At 46.3% G+C, this 21,265-nt stretch overlaps 1 protein-coding gene, 1 long non-coding RNA gene and 1 other non-coding gene across 7 annotated transcripts in view; 2 read left to right on the top strand and 1 right to left on the bottom strand.

Moving 5' to 3' along the window:
• The window catches only part of CUX1 (cut like homeobox 1), a 373,287-nt gene extending 370,786 nt beyond the window's left edge, over positions 1–2,501 (bottom strand). For 2 of the 5 annotated variants that reach the window (XM_066274464.1, XM_066274469.1), the window contains exon 1: positions 2,114–2,501. In XM_066274464.1, the coding sequence (XP_066130561.1) occupies positions 2,114–2,176 (63 nt within the window). In that variant the 5' untranslated portion in view covers positions 2,177–2,501. Of the gene's footprint in view, positions 1–536; positions 1,143–2,113 lie in introns of those variants that run through there. The other 3 variants (XM_066274467.1, XM_066274466.1, XM_066274468.1) reach the window with 3 other exon arrangements.
• Positions 1,115–21,100, top strand: LOC136334368 (uncharacterized). The gene is made up of 3 exons (XR_010731148.1): positions 1,115–1,240; positions 8,279–8,420; positions 20,737–21,100. It is a non-coding gene; the product is annotated as an uncharacterized lncRNA (long non-coding RNA).
• On the top strand, positions 17,746–17,821 carry TRNAG-GCC (transfer RNA glycine (anticodon GCC)). Its single transcript has one exon. It is a non-coding gene; the product is annotated as a tRNA-Gly (tRNA).
• Positions 21,101–21,265: the final 165 nt, after the last annotated feature.

Here is a 21,265-nt window from a genome sequence, read left to right as displayed (position 1 = left end):
AAAAATGCCACTTGGCTATGTTCATTACATTCAGGAATCTAATTTACACAATAGACACTTTGGAGTAATCTATTTTAGTCAATAAATACTCAAACTCCTTTAAGTTTTAATTTTATCGGAAATACATATTTTCCATAGTCTTCTTCACAGTTAAATGAGAAATTTGAAGACATTTCATAACGACGATGAATCTGCGTTACCGTTCTTGATGTAGGCAAGGGCAGAAAACAAGCATATACAATTAAAGTTGTCAGACTCCATTTATATATGTTTTAATCCAGTCCGCTTCATTTCATACAAGCCTGCATCTGGATTTCATTTGCTTTCCTCCTAAAAGTATTGTAGGTCACAATCACCAGTCCTTCAGGTTAGGTAAGTTCCGCCAAGTTTACCTTCACGCACATCATAGAGTGGGGAGCAGTAGCAGACCCCCAGGAACGGTGAGGGACCCCCCGGAGCGCCAGTGCACCCTGGGCCCTTCTAAACCGTAATCTGTCCCCAGCGTTCACGGAGCTTCTGGCCCACATGCCCCTCACCTTCAACTTGGCTCCCGCTAAGCACAACATCCACCTGGCAGAGTCCCGAGGCTGTCCAGGCGCCGCGAGCGCGAAGCTGGCAGGCTCCGGGCGGACCCCGAGGACGCGCCGCTCGGCTGGGTGGAAGGTGGATGGCAAGAACGCGCCCCCTGGGCACAGCTGCGGCTTGGGGCCCTGATAGGGGGCCCCGCCACTATCCCCGCGAGGAGCCCGGGGCTCGGCGCGCGGACCACGACACGGCACGCCACAGACCGCCGGATCCCCCGGGGCTTTGCTTTCTAGAACCGGACCAGAGAAGGCATTTCGGAGCCTACCCGCTGCGCGCTCCATCGCACCCTCGGACCCTGTTGGGAGGGCAAGGCCCGGGAGAAGAAGTCCAAGGGGAGTTGAAGGGTTACTAGGGGACACGGGAGACGCTAGGCGCCGGGCGCGGACCGCCGGCACAGACGGCGGGGAGAGGCGCCCCCCCGCCCAGGCAGACGTCGCGCCGGGACTCAGCGAAGGGCCTGCGCTTGGAGAAAGTTGCAGCCCCCCGCCCGTGCCCGCACCGGCGACAGCCGGGCGCTCCAGGGCTCCCTGGCACGCGGGCTCCGCGCGCGGGGCGCCCCAGCCACCCCTCGCAAGTTTCCCCAAAGCGCCCCTACCCAGGACCCTAGCCGCGGAAGAGCCGGTCCGCGCCACTTGTGTAGGCACACAAAAGAGCGGTGAGTCTGCAGGGTCTGCGGGTGGCCCCGGGGCGCCCGCCCGGACGTAAACAAACCCCGGGGTCCGCGCTAGGAGCCCAACAACGAGTGCGGGAGTGAATGCGCGGTCCGACCCGCTGACAGCGCGGGTCAGTGGCTGGAGCCCGGGCAGGGCAGGGCTGGGCTGGGCTGGGCTGGGCTGGGGAGCGCGGACACCCGTCAGCCCGGCCGCCCGCCTGGCCGGAGCCGGGCCGCGCCGCCGCCGGTGGCCGCTCTGACCCTCCCCCGAGCCGGCGGCACCACAGCGCCACCAGCCCAAGCTCCGCCGCGCCGGCGGCAGTGGCGGCGGCGGCTCCTCCTGGAAAGGCAGGCGCTTCACCCCCCACAGCAACTCCCCACAAACTTTCCCCAGGAATACGGCGGGCCGGGGGTGCGGGATGCGTGGCCCGGCGCCGCCGACCGGCCACAGCCCCCTCCCGGCGCAGCGCCGCTGCCGCCGCCGCCCGCTCCCCGCTCGCGCGCGCACCCCGCGGGCCGCCGGGGCCGCCCCCTCCCCCGTCCCGCCGCGGCCGCAGTGGCGGCGGCGCAGGGCCGGGGGGGCGCCCGGGGTGGGGGCCGACCCCGGGGGCAGCGGTGGCGGCGGCGGCTCCCGGCGCCATCTTGGGCTGATCGATGAATTGAACAAAGAGGATCAATTTCTGATCAAGCGAGTTATCAATGGGGGCCGGGGAGAGAGAGGGACTTGTCCCCGACTCGGCCCGGCTTTCCCCGGCACCCCCCTCCTCCCCGCCGCTGCGGCCCCCCGGCGGCCGGGCAGCCCGGGGCCCCGGGGGAGGCCGCGACCGCCCGCAGCCCCCACCCCCGGGCGAGAGGCCGAGAGCGGAGAAGCCTGACCTGCAGCTGCTGTAAATCAAAGCGCTTCCAATATTGAAACATCGATCCCACATTGGCCGCCATCTTGAGACATATTGAGACGGAGTGAGAGGCTGATAGAGAGGGGGCTGGAGTTCAGGAGCCGCCAGGAGGCAGCAAGCGGGCGGCGCCAAAACCCGGCCTGGAGCCGGCCGCCGCCGCCGCCACCGAGGACGTGGACTCCTCCTCACGGCGCCGCTGCAGCCATAGCGAACCCGAGCGGGAGCCGGAGTCGAAGCCCGAGGGCGCGGCGGCCGCCGCCGGGCCTGGCGCGCGCGTCCCCTACCCCTCCTCCCGCGCCCGGCACTCGGCCCGCGACCCCCGCCCCTCCCAGGCCCCCAGCCCCAGCGGGCGTGGTGGCCGACCCGGCCCCGAGGGGGCGCTGGAGGGCAGCGAGAGGGACGCTCCGGGCCCCCGCTGGAGGCCCCGAGGCCAGCTCACCTGGGGCGTGTGTAGGGCCCCCAGGGGTCGCGGTCCCGGGCCGAGCGCCGCCCCTTCAGTACTTTAGGTTGGGGGCTGCGGCCACGTAGGGGCGGGCGCGGGCGCGGGGACGGCGCGGCTTTTGCTCGCCCTTTTGCTAGGCACCGAGCGCACCGAGCTGCAGCGACCACCTGCCGGAACCCCTACTGGGCACCGCTGGGGCCCTCAGTGGCTGGCGTGTGCGGTGTGCGCTAGCCGCGCACACACACCCACACACCCCGGTACCCCAGCGGGACTTAGAGACTGAGCCCGCCTGGGACAGCTGTTTCGTGGTGGGGGGAGTGGAGTTGAGAGAAACCACCCCTAACCTTCCTGTAGCCGCTCAAGTTAATGCTGCGCGGTCCCCGCTCTGCACCGCACCGCACCGCAAGCCCGGTGGCCAGCGGTCGGAGCAGCCCCTATTCTCCTGAGCTGCGCCAGCTTAGGCCACGACAGGAAAAGTCTTGGAGCACAGCTATGTATTTCCCCCGCACAGCTTCAGCGGAACAGCCCTAGAAACTTCCTGTAGTTCAGACACCTCGATTTTCACTCCTTTGGGTGTAGAAACTTGTAAAGTGTGGGAGCACTTATAACAGAAAGCATGGTCCTTGGTTTACAGTAATGCTAAAATTTAAACCAAAAAGTCAATTCTCTTGATTTTTTTTCTTCACAGAAACCTGGCAAAAAGCACACGTTTTATGATCGTCATCTTTAATTGATTACATACACGTGTGAGTTTTAGAGTTTCCAGTAGGAATACGTACTTTTACTCTCTTGCGCACTCTTTAACGTGTAATTAGTTAAAACAAATCCCCAAACTCCTTAATCTTAAAATTTATATGTAAATAAAATCTGTATGGAATACAAAATAAAACATGTGAGATATAACTGCTGTTCAACTGAATTCGAAGATTTGGCGCTGATCATTGGAGTGAATTCAGCATTTTTGAATGAAAGGACTGGAAATGAAAGTGCCCAGGATTTAAAGAACACACGAGCCCTCTGGTCTCGCACTGCTGACCAGGAGCTTCAGATGAGTCAACTCTTGGTTCCTGAGGTCTGGAGCGGGGGTTCTCTCGGTGTCCCCACCGCATCCTTGGCTAGCAGAAGGGGCTGGAAACAAGTGGATGGGAGCGCGCGGGCGCCAGGGGGTGCGTTGGAAGCCTCAGCCCCAGATAACATGACACCGCGCCACGCGAGGCACTCCCGACCTCAGACGCCTAGGGCCGCCAGGGCAAGGGGCGCCGAAGCCCGCGCTTGTCGGCCCGCGGCCGCGCTGCAGCTTCGACAGCGCCGCCCGGTAGAGGGCAGCGGCGCCCTGACACTCGGGTCCCCGCGCACGTGCCCACCGGCTCGCCGCGCGCCTGGCCACGCCCTGTCCCAGAGCCAGGCCTCTGGCGGGAAACTGCATTGCCACCTCTGGCGATTCCTGTCCCGACGAAATGCCACATCTAACAATTCCTCCCCTATCCCACACTTGCGGGTACCGATACCTTCTCCTATTTGTGCGGTGGCAGGCAGACGAGACCTCGGGATAGCCCTAAAGATGGCTAGACAAATAAAATGTGCAGGGACTTAAAAAAAAAAAAAGTCCTCCCTGGGGAAGGCTCAAGGAAGGATCAGGGAAATGGTTTGGATTTGGTGCAGATGTTCTCAATCTAATTATCGTGTCAATCCCCTGGGTTTGAACCAAAAAAAGTAAAATATATATGACCTGTGTAATACTCCAGAAATACATCTGGTTGGAATTCAGGGTTCTGAATAAGCCACTCCATTATTTTAGAAATAAATTTGATGAGTATTAAATACCCTTGTTACATTTCTGTTTATATTTACATTATTTATATGCTAACTTGACTTAGAAAAACATTACATTAACTGGCCCAGAGGTTAAGCTCTTTTTAAATAAAATTTAGATTTCTTCTACCAAAGTTTTGGTTATACAAGGCTTCTTGCTGGGGCAGGGGGAGGAGGGCAGTTTAGAATAACTTTGCCAGCACCACAAATGTTACCACTTTAAAATGGCATCAAGATAAACCACTGATCAAAAATTAACTGAGTGAAATAATCAACGGGGAACTAAAAGACTTTTTAGAGTAAAATTTCTTCTCCTTGAGCATAGACAGACTAAGAACAAATTATATCTATTTCTAAGAGGCTATCTTCTTTCTTCTCACTATTGTAGGTCAGGAGGACCTATTGCCATCTAAATATAGTGGGTCTACAAAGCTGTGTATTGTATAAAATACTCAGAAAATGTTAAGGTTTTAGGAAGGAGAGATTTCCATTAGCACTTATAGAGACAATAGAATAAACTAGCCCAGTACAAAGAAGCACTTAGACTCAAAATTGATGTTAGAATGAAGCACAAATAAAAACAATCCAGAGACATTCTTTTCACTTTTTAATATTCAGGCCCTCTCTTGAGGGGAAAAAATTTCCCAGTTCCCAAGTATGTGAATAATGTCCCCAGCTTCCAAAAATCAAATCTTGAGTAATCAGATGGAGGTGGAGGGGACTGACCAAATGACATTTGTTCCTGACACCTTTAAATGAAATACAATTTAGCACCAAAATAAGGCAACTAAATAACTAATATTTAGAATTTAAATAACTAATAACTCAGAATTTCTAAATTTCTTTTCTGACTCATTTTATTTTGCCTAAGAAAGGCTCAGTAGCCATATTGGGATGTGATAATACTAATGAGTGTAACTTACAGGAAATTGTAAGGCACTTTTAGAAGTTCACATGTTCCTACCTTCCTGACGTTTGGTGGACCCTCCTGTCTCCCAACATCTACATATAGTTGATTAAATCCATTAAGGTGAAAACCGGAAAATTCTCTAAAATGCCATATGGGTTGGTTATTACTAAATTGATCCTCCTTTGGTCGTCCCAAGAAAGGAAAACACATTACCTTGTTTTCTAGAGATTCTAATTTAGTAATTATTCTCATACACTTAACTTAATTCCTTGAAGGAATTAACTGTCAAGAATTTCCTCCAAACTTGAAAATGTCTTACAATGTAGGGCATCATCATAAAATAAAAGACTTTTGTCCCTCACAAAAGAGTCTTTATGTTCTGCGATCTTATTTATAATGGACTCATAAAACTAAATTCACATAGAAACTTTAAAGAAAAGTTAGAGAACAATCTGGAGTTTTTAACCCCAATCCAAAATAATGAAAAAAAATCAGAAATCTGAATTCTATATAATAATATGCTTATAAAGAAAACTGAAAAGATTCATTCTAAAATCTTAATTCACTTTCTGAATATTTTTATATTCAAATTAGACTGGTTTTGAGTAGTTTTCAACAAGAAATATTTCAGATAACCAGAGACAACACATAGTGCTGAATGTTTACATCATTATTTATTCACAAATAAATGTAAAGGCATGACTACTTTTTGATGCATGGTAGAAATAAATAATACTCCTAATAAGTCATATAGGAATCTCAATTTTACAAATATAGAAATTGAAAATTATATCAAGGTATTGAAGTTGACTGAATTTGTACATGTTTTAAATTTAGCAATAGTTAAAGCCAGACAGAAATTTTGAGACACTTGAAATTTGAAAAGGTCTTCCCTTAAATCAAAAGATTATGAATAACAGAAGGAAATTATGCTTTCTTCCTTTTGTCTTTGGTGACTGCCTGCCAGAACAATTGGCATAGACTACTGGAATAAATAAAAGGAAGATTCCAGACTCTCTCTTTCCCTCTCTCTCTCTTTCTCTCTCTCTGGATGGAGCTCAAGCAAACCAAACTACTTTTAATTGTTTTGTTTTTTAAATAATACTTTATGTTAATTATTTCTAAGTACACTATTCACTGTACTATGTAAATACCCACCAAATAAAAGTACACATTTTGCTGCATGTAATTACATGCATAGTACATAATTCATCTCTATATGCCAAATGTATATGTAGTTATATAATTGTACCAAGAACCTGCCAAACTTGTAAGAACAAACTATAATGATTTCTGAACAGTAAACTATCCTATTCACCACCCTCTTAGCCTCTCTCTGGTGACAGCATCTCTCAGTCTCTAAAACCCTTTTTGGAATCTTCAAAGACTTACTTTCTGGCCCACCATTTAACTCTGCCTTCCACTTCTGGACGGCATATGTTGATGCCACTAGCTCTCTCTAGCTATCTTTCTACACCTCTAATGATTATGTTCTGTTCTCCTCCACTTGTCTTAAACAAGAAAACTTGCAGCTCAGTCTTTCAGATGGAGGTGGCTTACACTTAGAAAATACATCTTGCTTACTGGACTCAACTGCTCACTGCTTTGGGATTTCAAGCCTGCAGAGGGACCTGAGGCTTCCCATCATCCCACAAGTTCCCAAACCCCACCCCACCAGCCACACATCCTCACCTCCGTATCTTTTAACAGACTCAAAGTCTAATACCAATGTTCTTGAAATTTAGAGTTTACTGAAATATCATATCTCATTTTCCCCTTTTTATCTCCTCTTCATCATAAGATACCTTGGTAATGTCATATATATTTCCTGTGCACTATTGAAATAAAATGCCATTCTGTATGACTCTTACTGATGTCATTGCTGAATCACTAGAAATTAATAGTGTACATCATCAGTAGCTTGAAAGGGCTTGAAATATTTAAAGAACTATATAAATATTATTATCCAGCTTAATGTAAAGTGCAAGTTCTGTGTTAAAACCTTATATTAATTCTTTTTCTTTGCTCCTGGGAGATATGAGCCATATACATTCTATTTATATTGACCTTTCATTATTAATATTGCCCTTACAATATCAGTTTGCCATCCAACATTTTAAATACACAACTATGTCCCAAGTGCCAGGACATATAGGGCATAATTTTTCAAAGTTGTATTCAAAACATTAAACAAAATACTTTGTTTCTCAACAAGATCTTTTATGACAGTTGTACGGTTGGAGTTGAATGAAGATTTGTTTTCAAGAAATGTAATTAGATTTTCTTTTGTCATAAGCACTGTCAGATTTGTATTTGGAGGGGGGGTAAGTGTGGTTTGTAGGATTTTGAAAGCTTGTTCCAATGGAAAATAGAACAGAAGACTGTTCTCATTCCCTCAAGCTTCACTCACATGAAATGTTTGATTTAGTATCGGTTTTTGAGAATCCATATTATAATATCTTTAGAAGTTTAAGTAGCTAGCAGAATCTCACCAGATGTCAAAATTTTGTTTGTGTGTGAGATAGAAAAAAGAAGCCAGGAAAGTGGGCCTTTAACCTAGTGACTTTTTTTCTTATTAAAACATTTACACACAGATAAAATCTGAAAAACATAAATGTTAAACAAAAGAATAAACTGAAAATATTTTCATCATGGAGGTATTTCTAGTAACAAATAAAGCAAACCAAAAAACAACAAAATGAAATGACCTAATGTCCAACAATACAGAAATTATTAAGTAAATGATGAAATAGGGCGTAGCCATTAAAAACTATGTTTACTAAAATATGTAATGACATGGGAAATGTTTGTCACATAAGAGGAAAATGAGACATGGTATGAGTTCCACTTCAAATAATAGCATACTCTATATACATATAGAATGTTGAGGGAAAACACACTATACCATTAATAGTTGGGTGTCTCTGAACAATGAATTTATGGGTTTTATTTTAAAAAAAAATTTTATTTATTCATTTTAGAGAAGAGAGACACAGAGAAAGAGAAGGGAGGGAGGAACAGGAAACATCAACTCCCATATGTGCCTTGACCAGGCAAGCCCAGGGTTTCGAACCGGCGACCTCAGCGTTCCAAGTCAATGCCTTATCCACTACGCCACCACAGGTCAGGCTTTATGGGTTTTATTTTCTTTAACATTTCTGTTTGTAATATGACTTCTCCATGAGCATTTGCTACCTTTATAATGCAGGAAAATAGCTGTTAACACTTAAAATAAAAATATGAAAAAGCCCATGTCATTTGTTTAAATAGTAATTTAACGCTAACCTAGAGGGGGTAGCATGATCTAGTAATTAAAACAGACAATTGAAAAGAGAGGGAAAATCATGTCCTAATTTTGCGACTGAGTCACTGTTTGACTTTGCCTCTGTTTCTTGCCTGTAAAATGGGAATAATTAACACTTTCTTGTAAAATGCTTTTGAGCTCTCAAGCAAAGATGCTATAAAGGTGCCAAGTGTTGTTCTATTAATGCTAATTGAAGTGAGTATAAAATACAAAGGCATGCGAAAGAAACTGAAGTCATTATGGTCTAGTGAAAGAAAGCGCAGGGGATACAATGACAGATGCCAAACTGTGACTGTGTTCTTTAGAAAGGTTTTGGGGGGGGACGGGGGGGGGCAGATAAGGATGTCACCAATAATGTTGGAACATCTACTGTCCAATCACTAGAAACTGAATCTTGACAAAGGGCTGTGTCAGACAATGTAAAGAAACACAGGAGCAGTAAACAAGGTCCCTGCCCTTAGAAGCTTACAGTTTTGTTTGAGAATAGAGCAATAACATGTGGGGGGGAAATGATTCAATCTAAGCACAAGGGAAACAATATTCAGAAAAGAAACTGATGAAATGCTAATACATTCCATAGCATTAGTGTTGATTTGAGCAATGAACTGAGATTTGTTCTCAGTGTAGATGAGCAAATGATTTCAGAAATGATGGGGTCTTAGACAGAAGAGGATGTAAAGTGTGGAAAGAAAGGTGAGGGTATTTGGGATCAGGAAAAGCATGCGCGAGCAGCACAGGCTAAACCCATGCAAGAAGGGACACAGTGAGTGGGCTGTTCAGCTGGAAGCCCAAGAGGTGGAGAGCAGGCTGGCACCTTAAAGATCGGCTAGATGGGAAGATGCTGGCAGCACCTGTGAACGGGAAAGTGGGGAAACTGCCATTGTGGACAACGTGCCACAGTGCTGCAAGTGATACGCAGTTCCTGCAGATGACCCATTCCTACACCAGTGCGCATTTCTAACTCATCGTGTCTGAAAGGACCCTGGCTTTATCTGTCCAGTCTGCGTTTAAACAGCAGACAACCACAGTGTGAGATGTAGGTTCAAATTCTTGTGAGCAATGGTTTGACCTTGAGCATGTTAGCTAACTGCGCTGAGTCTCAGTTTTACAACAGAAGTGTGCACTTCATTGTGTGCAGTGAGGATTAAATGGGGAAAATCACATAAACTGCTTCTATCACTAACTGTATACAGTAAACACCCAATAAAAGTCAACTGCCGTTATTTAATCTCATTCAACTGCATTACATCCACATGCCCTAACTTTGCTTCTCTGCACTCTTTCTGATATTTTCTACCATTTATTTCACAAAGAAGCAAACTGAGCTTCAGAGCACCGAAAAGCTGTTTTCTTAACAGGACTGCCAAACACCTGCTCAATTCTGATGGCCTTAATGGCCAGATCTCAGGGGCCCCTCCCAAATGCCTTTTTTAAGTAATTAATGCTTTTATTTACTTATTCCTCCAACAAATATTTATTGAAGGCCTACTCTGTGCGAGCTTGGAACGCAAGGGAGTTCTCTGCTCCTTCTCCATCAGAGAGCTGAGAACTGTGGGAAGAAATCCCAGAGTGACAGAGGAATGTTCCTTGCAGCCTTCTCATCCTGTGCCATGTCATTGCTGGTTATTAAATGCCTTTCACCTCCCTGAAATACATTCTTCATGCCACAGAGCATTGTAATCCTTCAGCCTTCTCTGTTTTGGCAACGTAAGCACTTATTACCAGAATGAAATCTCTGGTAGGTCTGACCTTGGCAAGAACTATTCTCATATTCAACATCAAGGCCTGTTTACCCCAGACCTTTTATTTCAGAAATCAGGGCTGAGACCAGAACCACATACAGAGAAGCAAAGTTTCCTGCTTTCCCAGGTGTGATGAGAAGTAAAGCCAGCTCAAATCTGCAACTGCTCCCAGAACCTAGAAGAGAGTGGGGCTGCTTGCACGCATGCACTGGGGCACTTGGAAAGGCACGGTGGGGGAGTATAAATGAAGCCAAATAAAAAGCATCGTTCCTGTCCTGGAGAGAGTTTAAAATCTGGCTGAGAAGGCTTTAGAAACATATAATTGGTTTCATCCTATATGTTATTTGATATAGACAAGAAAATAATATCTGATGGAGATAAAGACCCCATGAACCTCAACTGCACACAGGTCCATTGCTGCAGCTGGTTGATTCTGCTCTTGAGACACAAGGTCCAAGGCACCCAACCCCATCTGACTCAGCTATGGACCTCCCTTATACCTCTTTCCCCTTTGTGGACTTCTGAGGTCAGACCGACTGCAAGTAAAATATATTATGGAAACTCTTGGAAGAGGGGGCATCCAAAGGCCAGACTGAAAGTCCCAACACAGAAGAGTCACCCTTGTCTGTAAAACCACCTAATGACAACAATTATGATCCACTGAGCACCTGCCATCTGTCTCATGCTTTATACAGCTCTTTCTGTAAACCTAGCCCAGGTTTTCAAGGCAGGAAGCATTATTCCCCTTTCACATAGTATAAGAAGACAGACTCAGAACGGTAGAGACTTCTCCAATGGGATTTACTCACTGGTAAGCCAAAGTCTGGGCTTTCAGCACCACCCTAGACCTATGTGCAATGCTCTGTCACACCTGGGCACCAACCTGATGAGAACCTACCTGGGACATGGCACAGGTAGCCTCTCTTTCACCCCTTCAGGAAGTTGTGGGTACTGCCCGCCCAGGAGGGATCCCTCCATCTTACCTTGCAGCAGCCTGCTCGCCAGCAGTCCTTCCCGGTAGAGGTTTTATCTCCAGACATTTCTCTGCAACAGTGGAGGCTCCAGACCCCCTGCTCCAGGGCATCTATAACAAAGATTGATAACCTAACCTTGGTCTTGAATGAGACATCGATTGCAAATGAGAGACAATAGGAAGAGTCTAAAAAGCACAGAGTCCCCCTGAGTACAGGCAGACGGGATGTTTGGCAATCTAAGCAGTTGGAGAATGATATGTTTTCCCAGTCATCATTGGGAATCTCCTTGCTAATTAATTGCCCAGGGTTCTTACTTCTTCACTTTAGGGGAGTCTGGTGTAATGGCCTGTCTGGGGAAGTATCTGATTAACAATCCCATTCTGGCTACAAGTCTGCCTGGGAGGGTGGGGTCACGGATAGTGATTAGTCTAAGGCGTGCAGTTGAGTAAAGCGATTGCAAGCCATTCCCAGTTCAGTATCTTACCCTCTCTCATTCCTAAATTTGATACTGACTTGTGAGTGGGAGGTGAGATTAGTTTACACAAGCTCCGTTTATCCGATAGCATTTTATTACCAACCAAGTCGGACCAGGTGGTGGAGTTTGGTTTTGTTTTCTTTTGGAACTCTTCTGCGTTTTACTGTTGAGCCAGTTACTTCCCACCCCCACCTTTAGATGCTGTGTTTTGTCAAAACGGGCTCCCTTAGAAAACAAAAAGAAATGACCCCCTCGCCCCCGTCCTATCCTCTGTATCCTGATCTATTTAAGACATTCTCTTCAAACAAATCCTGCCCCAGTTTCTCGAAGGCCTTCTTCCCCTCCTGCCCTCCACTGGGTGCATTTGACACCAGCTCAAGAATCTTGTAGCTTCTCGCCTTTCCATTCCCAGTGGAATTTGTTATTCAGCACTTCAAAGCAGAGACTTGTTTGCACCTCTTGTTTCAAACAATAGGCCAAATTTCCTGTCTCTGCTTCTCTTAAAAACTGCCTCCCTCACACTCCCTGGAACAATTGCAGCGGCCACTCTACAGATGAAGAAAGGAACTAAATCCTCACCCACTCTTGTCTCAGAGGAGACGGGCCATGGGGCAGAAAAGGTCATAGGTGTGAACATCAGACAGGTTAGACCTGTGTGCAAACTCTAGGCTCTGCACTTATGAAGCTGGGCAGCTTTGTTCAGAGAGGCTCTATCTCTGAACTATAACTAATTTGTTGCATAGGGCTGTGGTAAAAATGACATGAAATGATGTCACAAACTCCTTCCTAATGGTGGAGGTTAAGAGTACATTCCCTGATTCCACGGTGCCTGGATTCAAATCTCAGTTACAACATGTTCTTTCTCTGTGTCGTTGGGCTTAAATTGCTTAACTCTGCCTGCACTTCCTCAGCTGTGAAATAGAATAATTACTGCACCTACCTTGTAGGATTCAAGCGTTAATACACAGAAAGCATTGGACTTATGCTCAGACATCACTCAATGAAGATTTTCTTTTTCTTCCTCCTTATTCCTCACTCCAGAAGGGATCTTTGGCCCCACTCTCCCTCAACTGGTCTGTTTCACTGTCTCCTGTCTCTAACTCTTTGTAACTATCACAGTTTTGTTCAGCAGCCCAGATCCTTGTCAGAGAATGTTCATAGCCCATTGGGAGTATACTTGCTCAGATTTTCTCATTCCAGGAGCCTGGTCTTTGCTTAACTTCAGGAAGAAGAAAATGCCTGAGGGACGGACCCACAGCACTACAGTTTTAGGGTGGGGAATCTATTCTGTATGATGCCGTAATAGTAGTTATATGACATGCATTTCTCCAAACCCATAGATTATATATACAATGCAGAGAATGAAATGTAATGTTAACTATGGATGTTGGTTAATACTAACACATCAATATGGGTCATTAATTGTAGCAAATGTGTCATGCTAATGCAAGATGTTAATGATAGGGGAGAGTGTGTGGGGAGTGAGGTATACAGGAATTCTCTTTACTATTTGCTCAGTTTTTCTGTACATCTACTTCTAAAAAATAAAGCATAGTAATTTTTTAAAAAAGGAAAGCTGGTGCTTTTGCATGCCTCTGCCCCATCCCAACACACAAATAATGACCAGCAACCAGGAAGTGACAGACACTCTTTATAGATGACCTGAAATTAACAACTGTTATCTTGTCCTCAGGTCATATAATAATAGCCTACAATGAGCCAGTTTTTTCCCTGGAGGTAGTGAACTAGACTGAAGGCATTCTTAGGGCCTGGCCAGGGGTCTCTGAATAAAGATGCCTTAAATGTCTCCTAAGTTCTGGAGTAAACAGTGTTAGGAGTTGACAGCCCTTACCTTCTTATCACTGAGTTCACAGAGAGGAAATTACTGTATCATTTCCCATCCCCCTTTCTAGTCTTGAGCTCTGTAGTAACCATGGTAATGGACTTCTTTTTCCCAGGCTTTGGGCCTCTATCCTGGAGCCACTGGCCTTATCATTCTGATTTGCTAGCCATGGTACAGTGGTTGAATGAATCTCTGAAACTTCTCTCTGAGTCCAAAGGATCCAAAGCCCAAACTCAATAAAAGAAGCAATGGATCCCACAAAGTAAAAACAGCCTTCCTGCCCAATGCAAATAAATCCCCCTGAGTAACTGAGGTCTGATGGTCTAGTGTTCTGAAAACAAGATTACAATAACCATGGAGTAAAAAGCAAACACAAATGGACAGAAGAAACTTCAAAAACATATTTTAAACACAAGGAAGCTTCCCCGGCACATCCTGTCTGGTTGCAAAGTTCCCAAACGCTTGCCCTGTGATGTTGAATTTCCATGACATGTCACTCATAAATATAACCATTAACTTAGATATACTCATACAGTTTGTCATGGAAGGAGGTTGGCCCCACTGCTGTTATCAGGTGCTAAGGTTGCTAATGATCCAGCAAAAGTCAAATAAATATAAGGCAGTGGAATATGATGTAAACAGCAACATTGGAAATTATGGTAGGTAATTATTACCAGTTCACTTAGCAATGTGATTTTGCAGAGAAAGCACAAAATGGTGAAGCAGAACATGTGGGGTCAGACCAGGACATGACACTTGCTGGCTGTGTGACATCCTCAAGCCTCTCTTTCTCATCTATAAAATGGGGCAATAGTATTTGCCTCACAGACTTATTGCAAAGAGTATTTAAGATAAAACATGTCCAACATCTGGGAAGGTAACAGCATATGTACCTTCCTTACAAGAAGGCTTCAGATCTGGGTTGTTTTTTTTCAAGTAATTTTTTTTTTTTTTGTATTTTTTCCAAAGCTGGAAACAGGGAGAGACAGTCAGACAGACTCCCGCATGCGCCCCACCGGGATCCACCCGGCACACCCACCAGGGGCGAAGCTCTGCCCACCACGGGGTGATGCTCTGCCCCTCCGGGGCGTCGCTCTGTTGTGACCAGAGCCACTCCAGCGCCTGGGGCAGAGGCCAAGGAGCCATCCCCAGCGCCCGGGCCATCTTCGCTCCAGTGGAGCCTCGGCTGCGGGAGGGGAAGACAGAGACAGAGAGGAAGGAGAGGGGGAGGGGTGGAGAAGCAGATGGGCGCTTCTCCTGTGTGCCCTGGCCGGGAATCGAACCCGGGACTTCTGCACGAAGGCTTCAGATTTTAATCTTTTCTTTTTAAATTGATTTTTGGGAGAGAGAGAGATAGAAACATCAATCTTGCTCCTGCATGTGCCTTGACTGGGGATTGAACTCATACACCTGGGTGCATGAGGACAGTGTTCCAACCAGCCAAGCTACCTGGCCAGGCCACGGTTTTAGATCTATGAATGATGTTTCTTTAAAATTTGCCTGAGCCCAAGAAAATATAATAGGTGAAAAATGAACATAAAATGATGCATCTGTGACATCTTCTCTATTTTGCTTTGCATTATAAATAATTTACAGCATTAAAAATGAGTTAACAGCAGGTCTTTGAGGGACAGAAGAAAATACTTTCTAAAATGAGGGATAGTCTTCATAATGAGGGACTGTTAAATAGAGGGAAAATTTAGAATTTAAGCAAGCATCTTTTACGTAGTTATTAATCTGGTTGGATAGAATAGTTAATAATTAAATGGTATTACTGCAATATAAGTAATATTTTATTAGGCTTAAGTGAAATGTAGAGTTAGGAACTTAATTTGAAACATTACCTACTTTGTTATTCTATTTTTCGTAATTGCCTATGTTTGGAAATTGTTTTTCTTTCTGCATTACATTACCTGTCTATATGCTTAGCCTTTTGCTTTATTTATAAGGATGCTATTTCTTGTGTTTTAAGGAAATTGATATGAAAACTTTAAATGACAAACTCCAAAGCTAGCTTCAAAAGTTTCTGACTAATCACTAATGAAATATCCATAACAGATGAGGAAGAAAGCATAAATCACAATGAAATATAACTTCATTTCATAAATGTCTCATGTTTGTTTGACAGCTTTGGAAATTTTCTTTGTCATTTTGTAAATCGATACAAAATACAGCTAAACACCAGACTTAGTTGCTCAGCCTGAATCAGAATAAGAGATTGAAAGCTCCTCTATCACCAGCTGTCAATTGCTGAAGATCATATTGCTGAATGCAAGAATTTTTTTCTCCATCCAAACATTACTGAGTCTCCATGAACTCTCGCTAAGGGCCAGATGCACATACATTATGGTTGTGAATTCATCACACAGAGGGATGGACAGCTGGCAGTTATCGGTTTAGTTGGTCAATATAGACAGAATGGGGAGGAACCACTACTAGCACCACCCGCCCTCCCATTTCTCCCATTTTGAGACTAAACAGTTCACTCTGACTACCTAAAGAGCACCGATTAACCAGCTATCCTAACTTTCCTTTTTCTTTTGTGCTAAGACTTTTCCTTCAACACCACCACCTTCTCAGAAGCATTTACCTAGGAGCAATGATTTCACGCAGGCACGTTAGCTCCTGGACTCTTAGCCCATTTCCCTGAAGTCCCTCCTCCACCCCTTGCCCAGTTCATTGTCATTCTCATTCACTTTTCCCCACAGCTACTCTCCATACTTTACTCCCCTGCCCTGGGCCCCAGGGAGGCCACTCTGCTAGACTCCGTTGCACTCTGGCTTCCCATTGGGTTAAGCTAATGGAGTTCCTGCTTTGTAGAATATTGTAGTGAGAGGCAGGAAGAGGCTGGGGCTTTGCTTGGTCACTCACTCCCTCCTGCTTTGCTTCTGGAGTCTGTGTCCTCCCACAAGATAGCTTCTACCAGGCCATCCCCTCACTGGGCCGTCCCTCCCTCCAGTGTGGCTCCAGCCATCACAACCCTTCCCTGCCCCTTCCAACCTACAGCTTTCTGTTGTTGCTAATTTTAGGGGGCCTCAATATCCCTGACTGGCTTCCTCAACTTTGGCCATACCTCATACCTAGTCCCTTCTTAACATCTCTTGAATCATTTCTATTTGATTCTTGTTTTCTGCTAGGTCTTTGCCTGATACAGCAGACATTTCATATATTTATGAAATTTAATATATTTAATTTATATATAAGTGAATTAAAATGAAAAACAAAAACATGCATGCAACTCTGCAAAGTAGAATTCCGTTAAGATTTGGTTCATGTTTGTCCTGTTGTCAGTATGTATAACATCAAGTTTCTAAAGCACCAATGGTTGGCTTATCTTCTCTGCTAACCTCTAAGAGTGGTGAGGAAGGGGCCAGATCTGTCTTCCTCTCTCTCACTGGTTTGTCTCCAGGGTCTGGCTCTGTCAGTAATGATGTGTTGAATGAATGAAGGCATTAATGACTGGTTTCATTCAAAGAACCATCTCTTGCTGGGGCTGAGGCAATGGTCCTTTGCAGTTTTGATCTGACAGCATTTAGCTCTGAGGATTAAGGGAGAAGCCACGAAAGCAACATGCTTGAAGGCTGAGACAATTTGACTCTGTTTCCTGAAGCACAGAGAGAAGAAAAGGGCAGTTGAGGATTATACACTCTTTTGCAAATGGCTCACAAGGTACCCTGGGAAGTCTTACAGAAGCCTGCCTGCTCTTCAGGGAGGCCTGTGGTTTCTGAGCCTGCCTGGTGATTGCAAAAGATACTTCTGCAAAGTAAGGCTGTAGCTGCGATTCTACACAGGCACAGGAGCAGAGCACACGACCTTCCCAATCGCTGGGGAACTGTGACAGGGAGAAGGAAGCCCAGCAGCCAGCAGGGTGAGTTCAGACTCTCCACTTGAAGAATGGGGTCATAGAATTTAGCCTGGAAGGGTGATCTGAAGATGAGGTGTGTGTGAGCTCTCCATTCACAAAAGGAACTTGGTCAAATTGAACTTTAACAGTCCCTCTTGGAAGAGAAAAACTGGTAGCAACTCAGCTCCTGTGAGATTTCACACACCTTAAATCTTGGGCATCAGGATCACTCAGTTATGATCATCACCAAAAAGACAGGGTCAGGGGCCCTGGCCAGTTGGCTCAGTGGTAGAGCGTCGGCCTGCCGTGTAGAAGTCCCGGGTTCGATTCCCGGCCAGGGCACACAGGAGAGGCGCCCATCTGCCTCTCCATCCCTCCCCTTCTCCTTCCTCTCTGTCTCTCTCTTCCCCTCCCGCAGCCAGGGCTCCATTGGAGCAAAAGATGGCCCGGACGCTGGGGATGGCTCCTTGGCTTCTGCCCCAGGTGCTAGAGTGGCTCTGGTCGCGACAGAGCAATGCCCCGGATGGGCAGAGCATCGCCCCCTCGTGGGTGTGCCGGATGGATCCCGGTCCGGTGCATGCGGGAGTCTGTCTGACTGCCTCCCCGTTTCCAGCTTCAGAAAAATACAAAAAAAAAAAAAAAAAAGACAGGGTCAGGGAGTAAAAACAGCATAGGCTTTAGACTAGGCAGGACCCAGTATGAACTCAGCCTCTCTGTCTAGCTGGATGACTATGCCTAAATTGCTGACACTAGTGGAAGTCACCTCATCCAGAAAGTGATGATCATGCCATAGATCCTCAGCAATAGTGACTTCAAGTTTGTGGGTTCCAGGATTTGGGACCAGCCCTGAAGCTCTGATCTGTGCTAATTTGCAATTTTCCTGGATGCCAGCGGGCAAGTGCACAGGAGCTGGTCACTTTGCCAAAGAGTTATCTAGCATATGGTCCGGCATCCTTATTGGGCTCTACTCACACTGTGTACCCATTTCAAGTATGCTACAGTATATGTTGTGACTTTGTGATTTGGAGGCAAGATTACTTAAAATGTGTAGTGGGGGAAATAATTAAGCATAGTAGAAGCTCAAATTCTTAGAGCTAGGACTAATCATTAGGGTTCCACTTTGGTGTCTGCTCATGGTGTACTGGGGGCTATTTCAAGCCCTCTGGCCAAACTCAGAGGAGGCAGGCTCCGTGGACCCATTCTTTGGTAAAGGCAGTGCCCCCAGAGGGCATAGTAAATGTGGACTTCTCCTCCAGGCTGGGCTGGGCTCTACTAGGTGTTAGGTGGGGCTGGAAGAAAAAAAGGATTAGAAAGCGATGCAGCCTGACCTCTGGAGGTGCAGTGGATAGAGCATTGACCTGGAACATGGAGGTCGCTGGTTCTAGGCCCCAGGCTTTTCTGCTTTTCTGGTCAAGGCACATAAGAGAATGAGTTGACGCTTCCTGCTCCCCCCCCCCCAACACACAAACATACACACCTTTCTCTCTCTCTCTCCTTTCTCTGAAATCAATAAATAGAATCTTTAAAAATAATAATAAAACAATAAAGTGAAATAACAATAAACAGAAATCAGATCTTCATGGATCTCGCTATTGCTCTTGGCTCTGGGTCAGTGGTCCCCAACCTTTTTTGGGCCATGGACTGGTTTAATGTCAGAAAATATTTTCACGGACTGGCCTTTAGGGTGGGACGGATAAATGTATCACGTGACCGAGACAAGCGTCAAGAGTGAGTCTTAGACGGATGTAACAGAGGGAATCTGGTCATTTTTTAAAAATAAAACATAGTTCAGACTTAAATATAAATAAAACGGAAATAATGTAAGTTATTTATTCTTTCTCTGAGAACCGGTACCAAATGGCCCGGGGGTTGGGAACCACTGCTCTAGGTCATGGACAGGGGCGATGTGATGGAAGTGGACATCAGATGACGATGCTGGGTTTGTGTGCAGAAAGAGAGGAAGACGAGGACTGATGGCCCCGGATCCTCTGCTTTTCATGTCCTTCATCCCCTCAATCTTGGCTTTTGTATGCATTCTCAAGTACACAGGACATGGTGACAAATCATCCACTTGACACTGCACAGGCCCACCTTGGTGTGCATACTGAAATGCTCTTCTGGCTTCTTTCCTGCTAATCTTTCAGGTGCTTCCCCATTTTCCTGGTGGTTAAAACTCTCAGCCCCCACCTACCATCTCAGTCTTTGTCCTGCCTTCCCTGTCGGTAATCAACGCTGTAGCCACAACAGACTCTTCCCTGCTTCCCCAACATAGATACCAGTGTGGCCCTGATGGTCTTGTCATGGCCATCGTCCACTCTGGTTGGTCAGGGTCCATCTATTCTGATTGGCTGGTTGCTAGAGCTTTCTAACAGCAAGCACTAGATTTGTCACAGGCTTCTTTCTTTGCCCAGAGTTGAGCCACCTCCCTGTAAGGAGCAGGCAAGTCTTCCCTCCCCCTTCACAGGACAGTTTGTCAGCCAGTCTCTAGGGCAGGCAGGAGGTCCCAACTCTCAAGGTCAAGGCCATCCTTTGGCACCCCATGCAGGTCACACAGATGGCATCTTAGAATCAAAATTTACCTGCAATCTGTCTGTCTGACCATATTTCAGTTATTTTTCAGTTTTTCCCACTAGACTGAGCTGTTTGATGATAGAGGCCTTGTCTTATTTCTCTTGGCATTCCTATTACCTATACGCCTGGCACATAGTAGCTAAAAAGTTCTGATGAAGAAAGAAAGGAAGGAGCCAGATTTATTGCTTAGTTAAGTGTCAGGTCAAGAGTCATGAGGTCTAAGTCGATCTGACTGTGACATTCTTTTTCCGGGTCTCTTTCTCTTCTTTTTTTTTTTTTTTTTCATTTTTCTGAAGCTGGAAACAGGGAGAGACAGTCAGACAGACTCCCACATGCGCCCGACCGGGATCCACCCGGCACGCCCACCAGGGGCTACGCTCTGCCCACCAGGGGGCGATGCTCTGCCCATCCTGGGCGTCGCCATGTTGCGACCAGAGCCACTCTAGCGCCTGGGGCAGAGGCCACAGAGCCATCCCCAGCGCCCGGGCCATCTTTGCTCCAATGGAGCCTTGGCTGCGGGAGGGGAAGAGAGAGACAGAGAGGAAAGCGCGGCGGAGGGGTGGAGAAGCAAATGGGCGCTTCTCCTGTGTGCCCTGGCCGGGAATCGAACCCGGGTCCTCCGCACGCTAGGCCGACGCTCTACCGCTGAGCCAACCGGCCAGGGCTCTCTTTCTCTTCTTATTCAGGAATGGGAGAGCGATCCCAGCCACTGCCCACTGTGTTCACTGTCAGCCAGCCCCAACTTCGGCTCTCCACGACTTCCTGAGTGCTTTCCAAATATCTGGCGCCGGTGCGAAAAGAGCCGGGGCGAGGCCTGGAGCCAGCATTAGGCCATCAGCGAGTTCTGAACCTGATAAAATCCTGACAGTCCCAGAAGCCAAGCTGGACTGGGGCGTGAGATCATCAGATGCCTGAGATACTTGAATCAACTTGTTCGCAGCTTTCTCCAGTCATGTTTTTCATAATTCATGATTCACATGAGAATTTTAACAACAAAAACACTCAGATTAAATTTTTATATGAGATGTTTTTCGCTCCGTATACAAGTGTTATCAACCATTTTGATCACAAAAAAAAAAAAAAAACACAAAAAAAACCTCTGCCCACTTCCATAATTATTTAAGGGTTTTTAAAACTTGTTTTTCTACTTAATTTGACTTGGAGATAAGAACCCTGTGTATTAAAAGATGGCATTAAATTGTGGTTTCTCAGGTG

This window comes from Saccopteryx bilineata, chromosome 4 (genome assembly GCF_036850765.1).
Source record: "Saccopteryx bilineata isolate mSacBil1 chromosome 4, mSacBil1_pri_phased_curated, whole genome shotgun sequence".
Lineage (NCBI taxonomy): Eukaryota > Metazoa > Chordata > Mammalia > Chiroptera > Emballonuridae > Saccopteryx > Saccopteryx bilineata.
The sequence above is the reverse complement of the archived record's forward strand: the minus strand, read 5'-3'. Positions and strand labels throughout refer to the sequence as shown.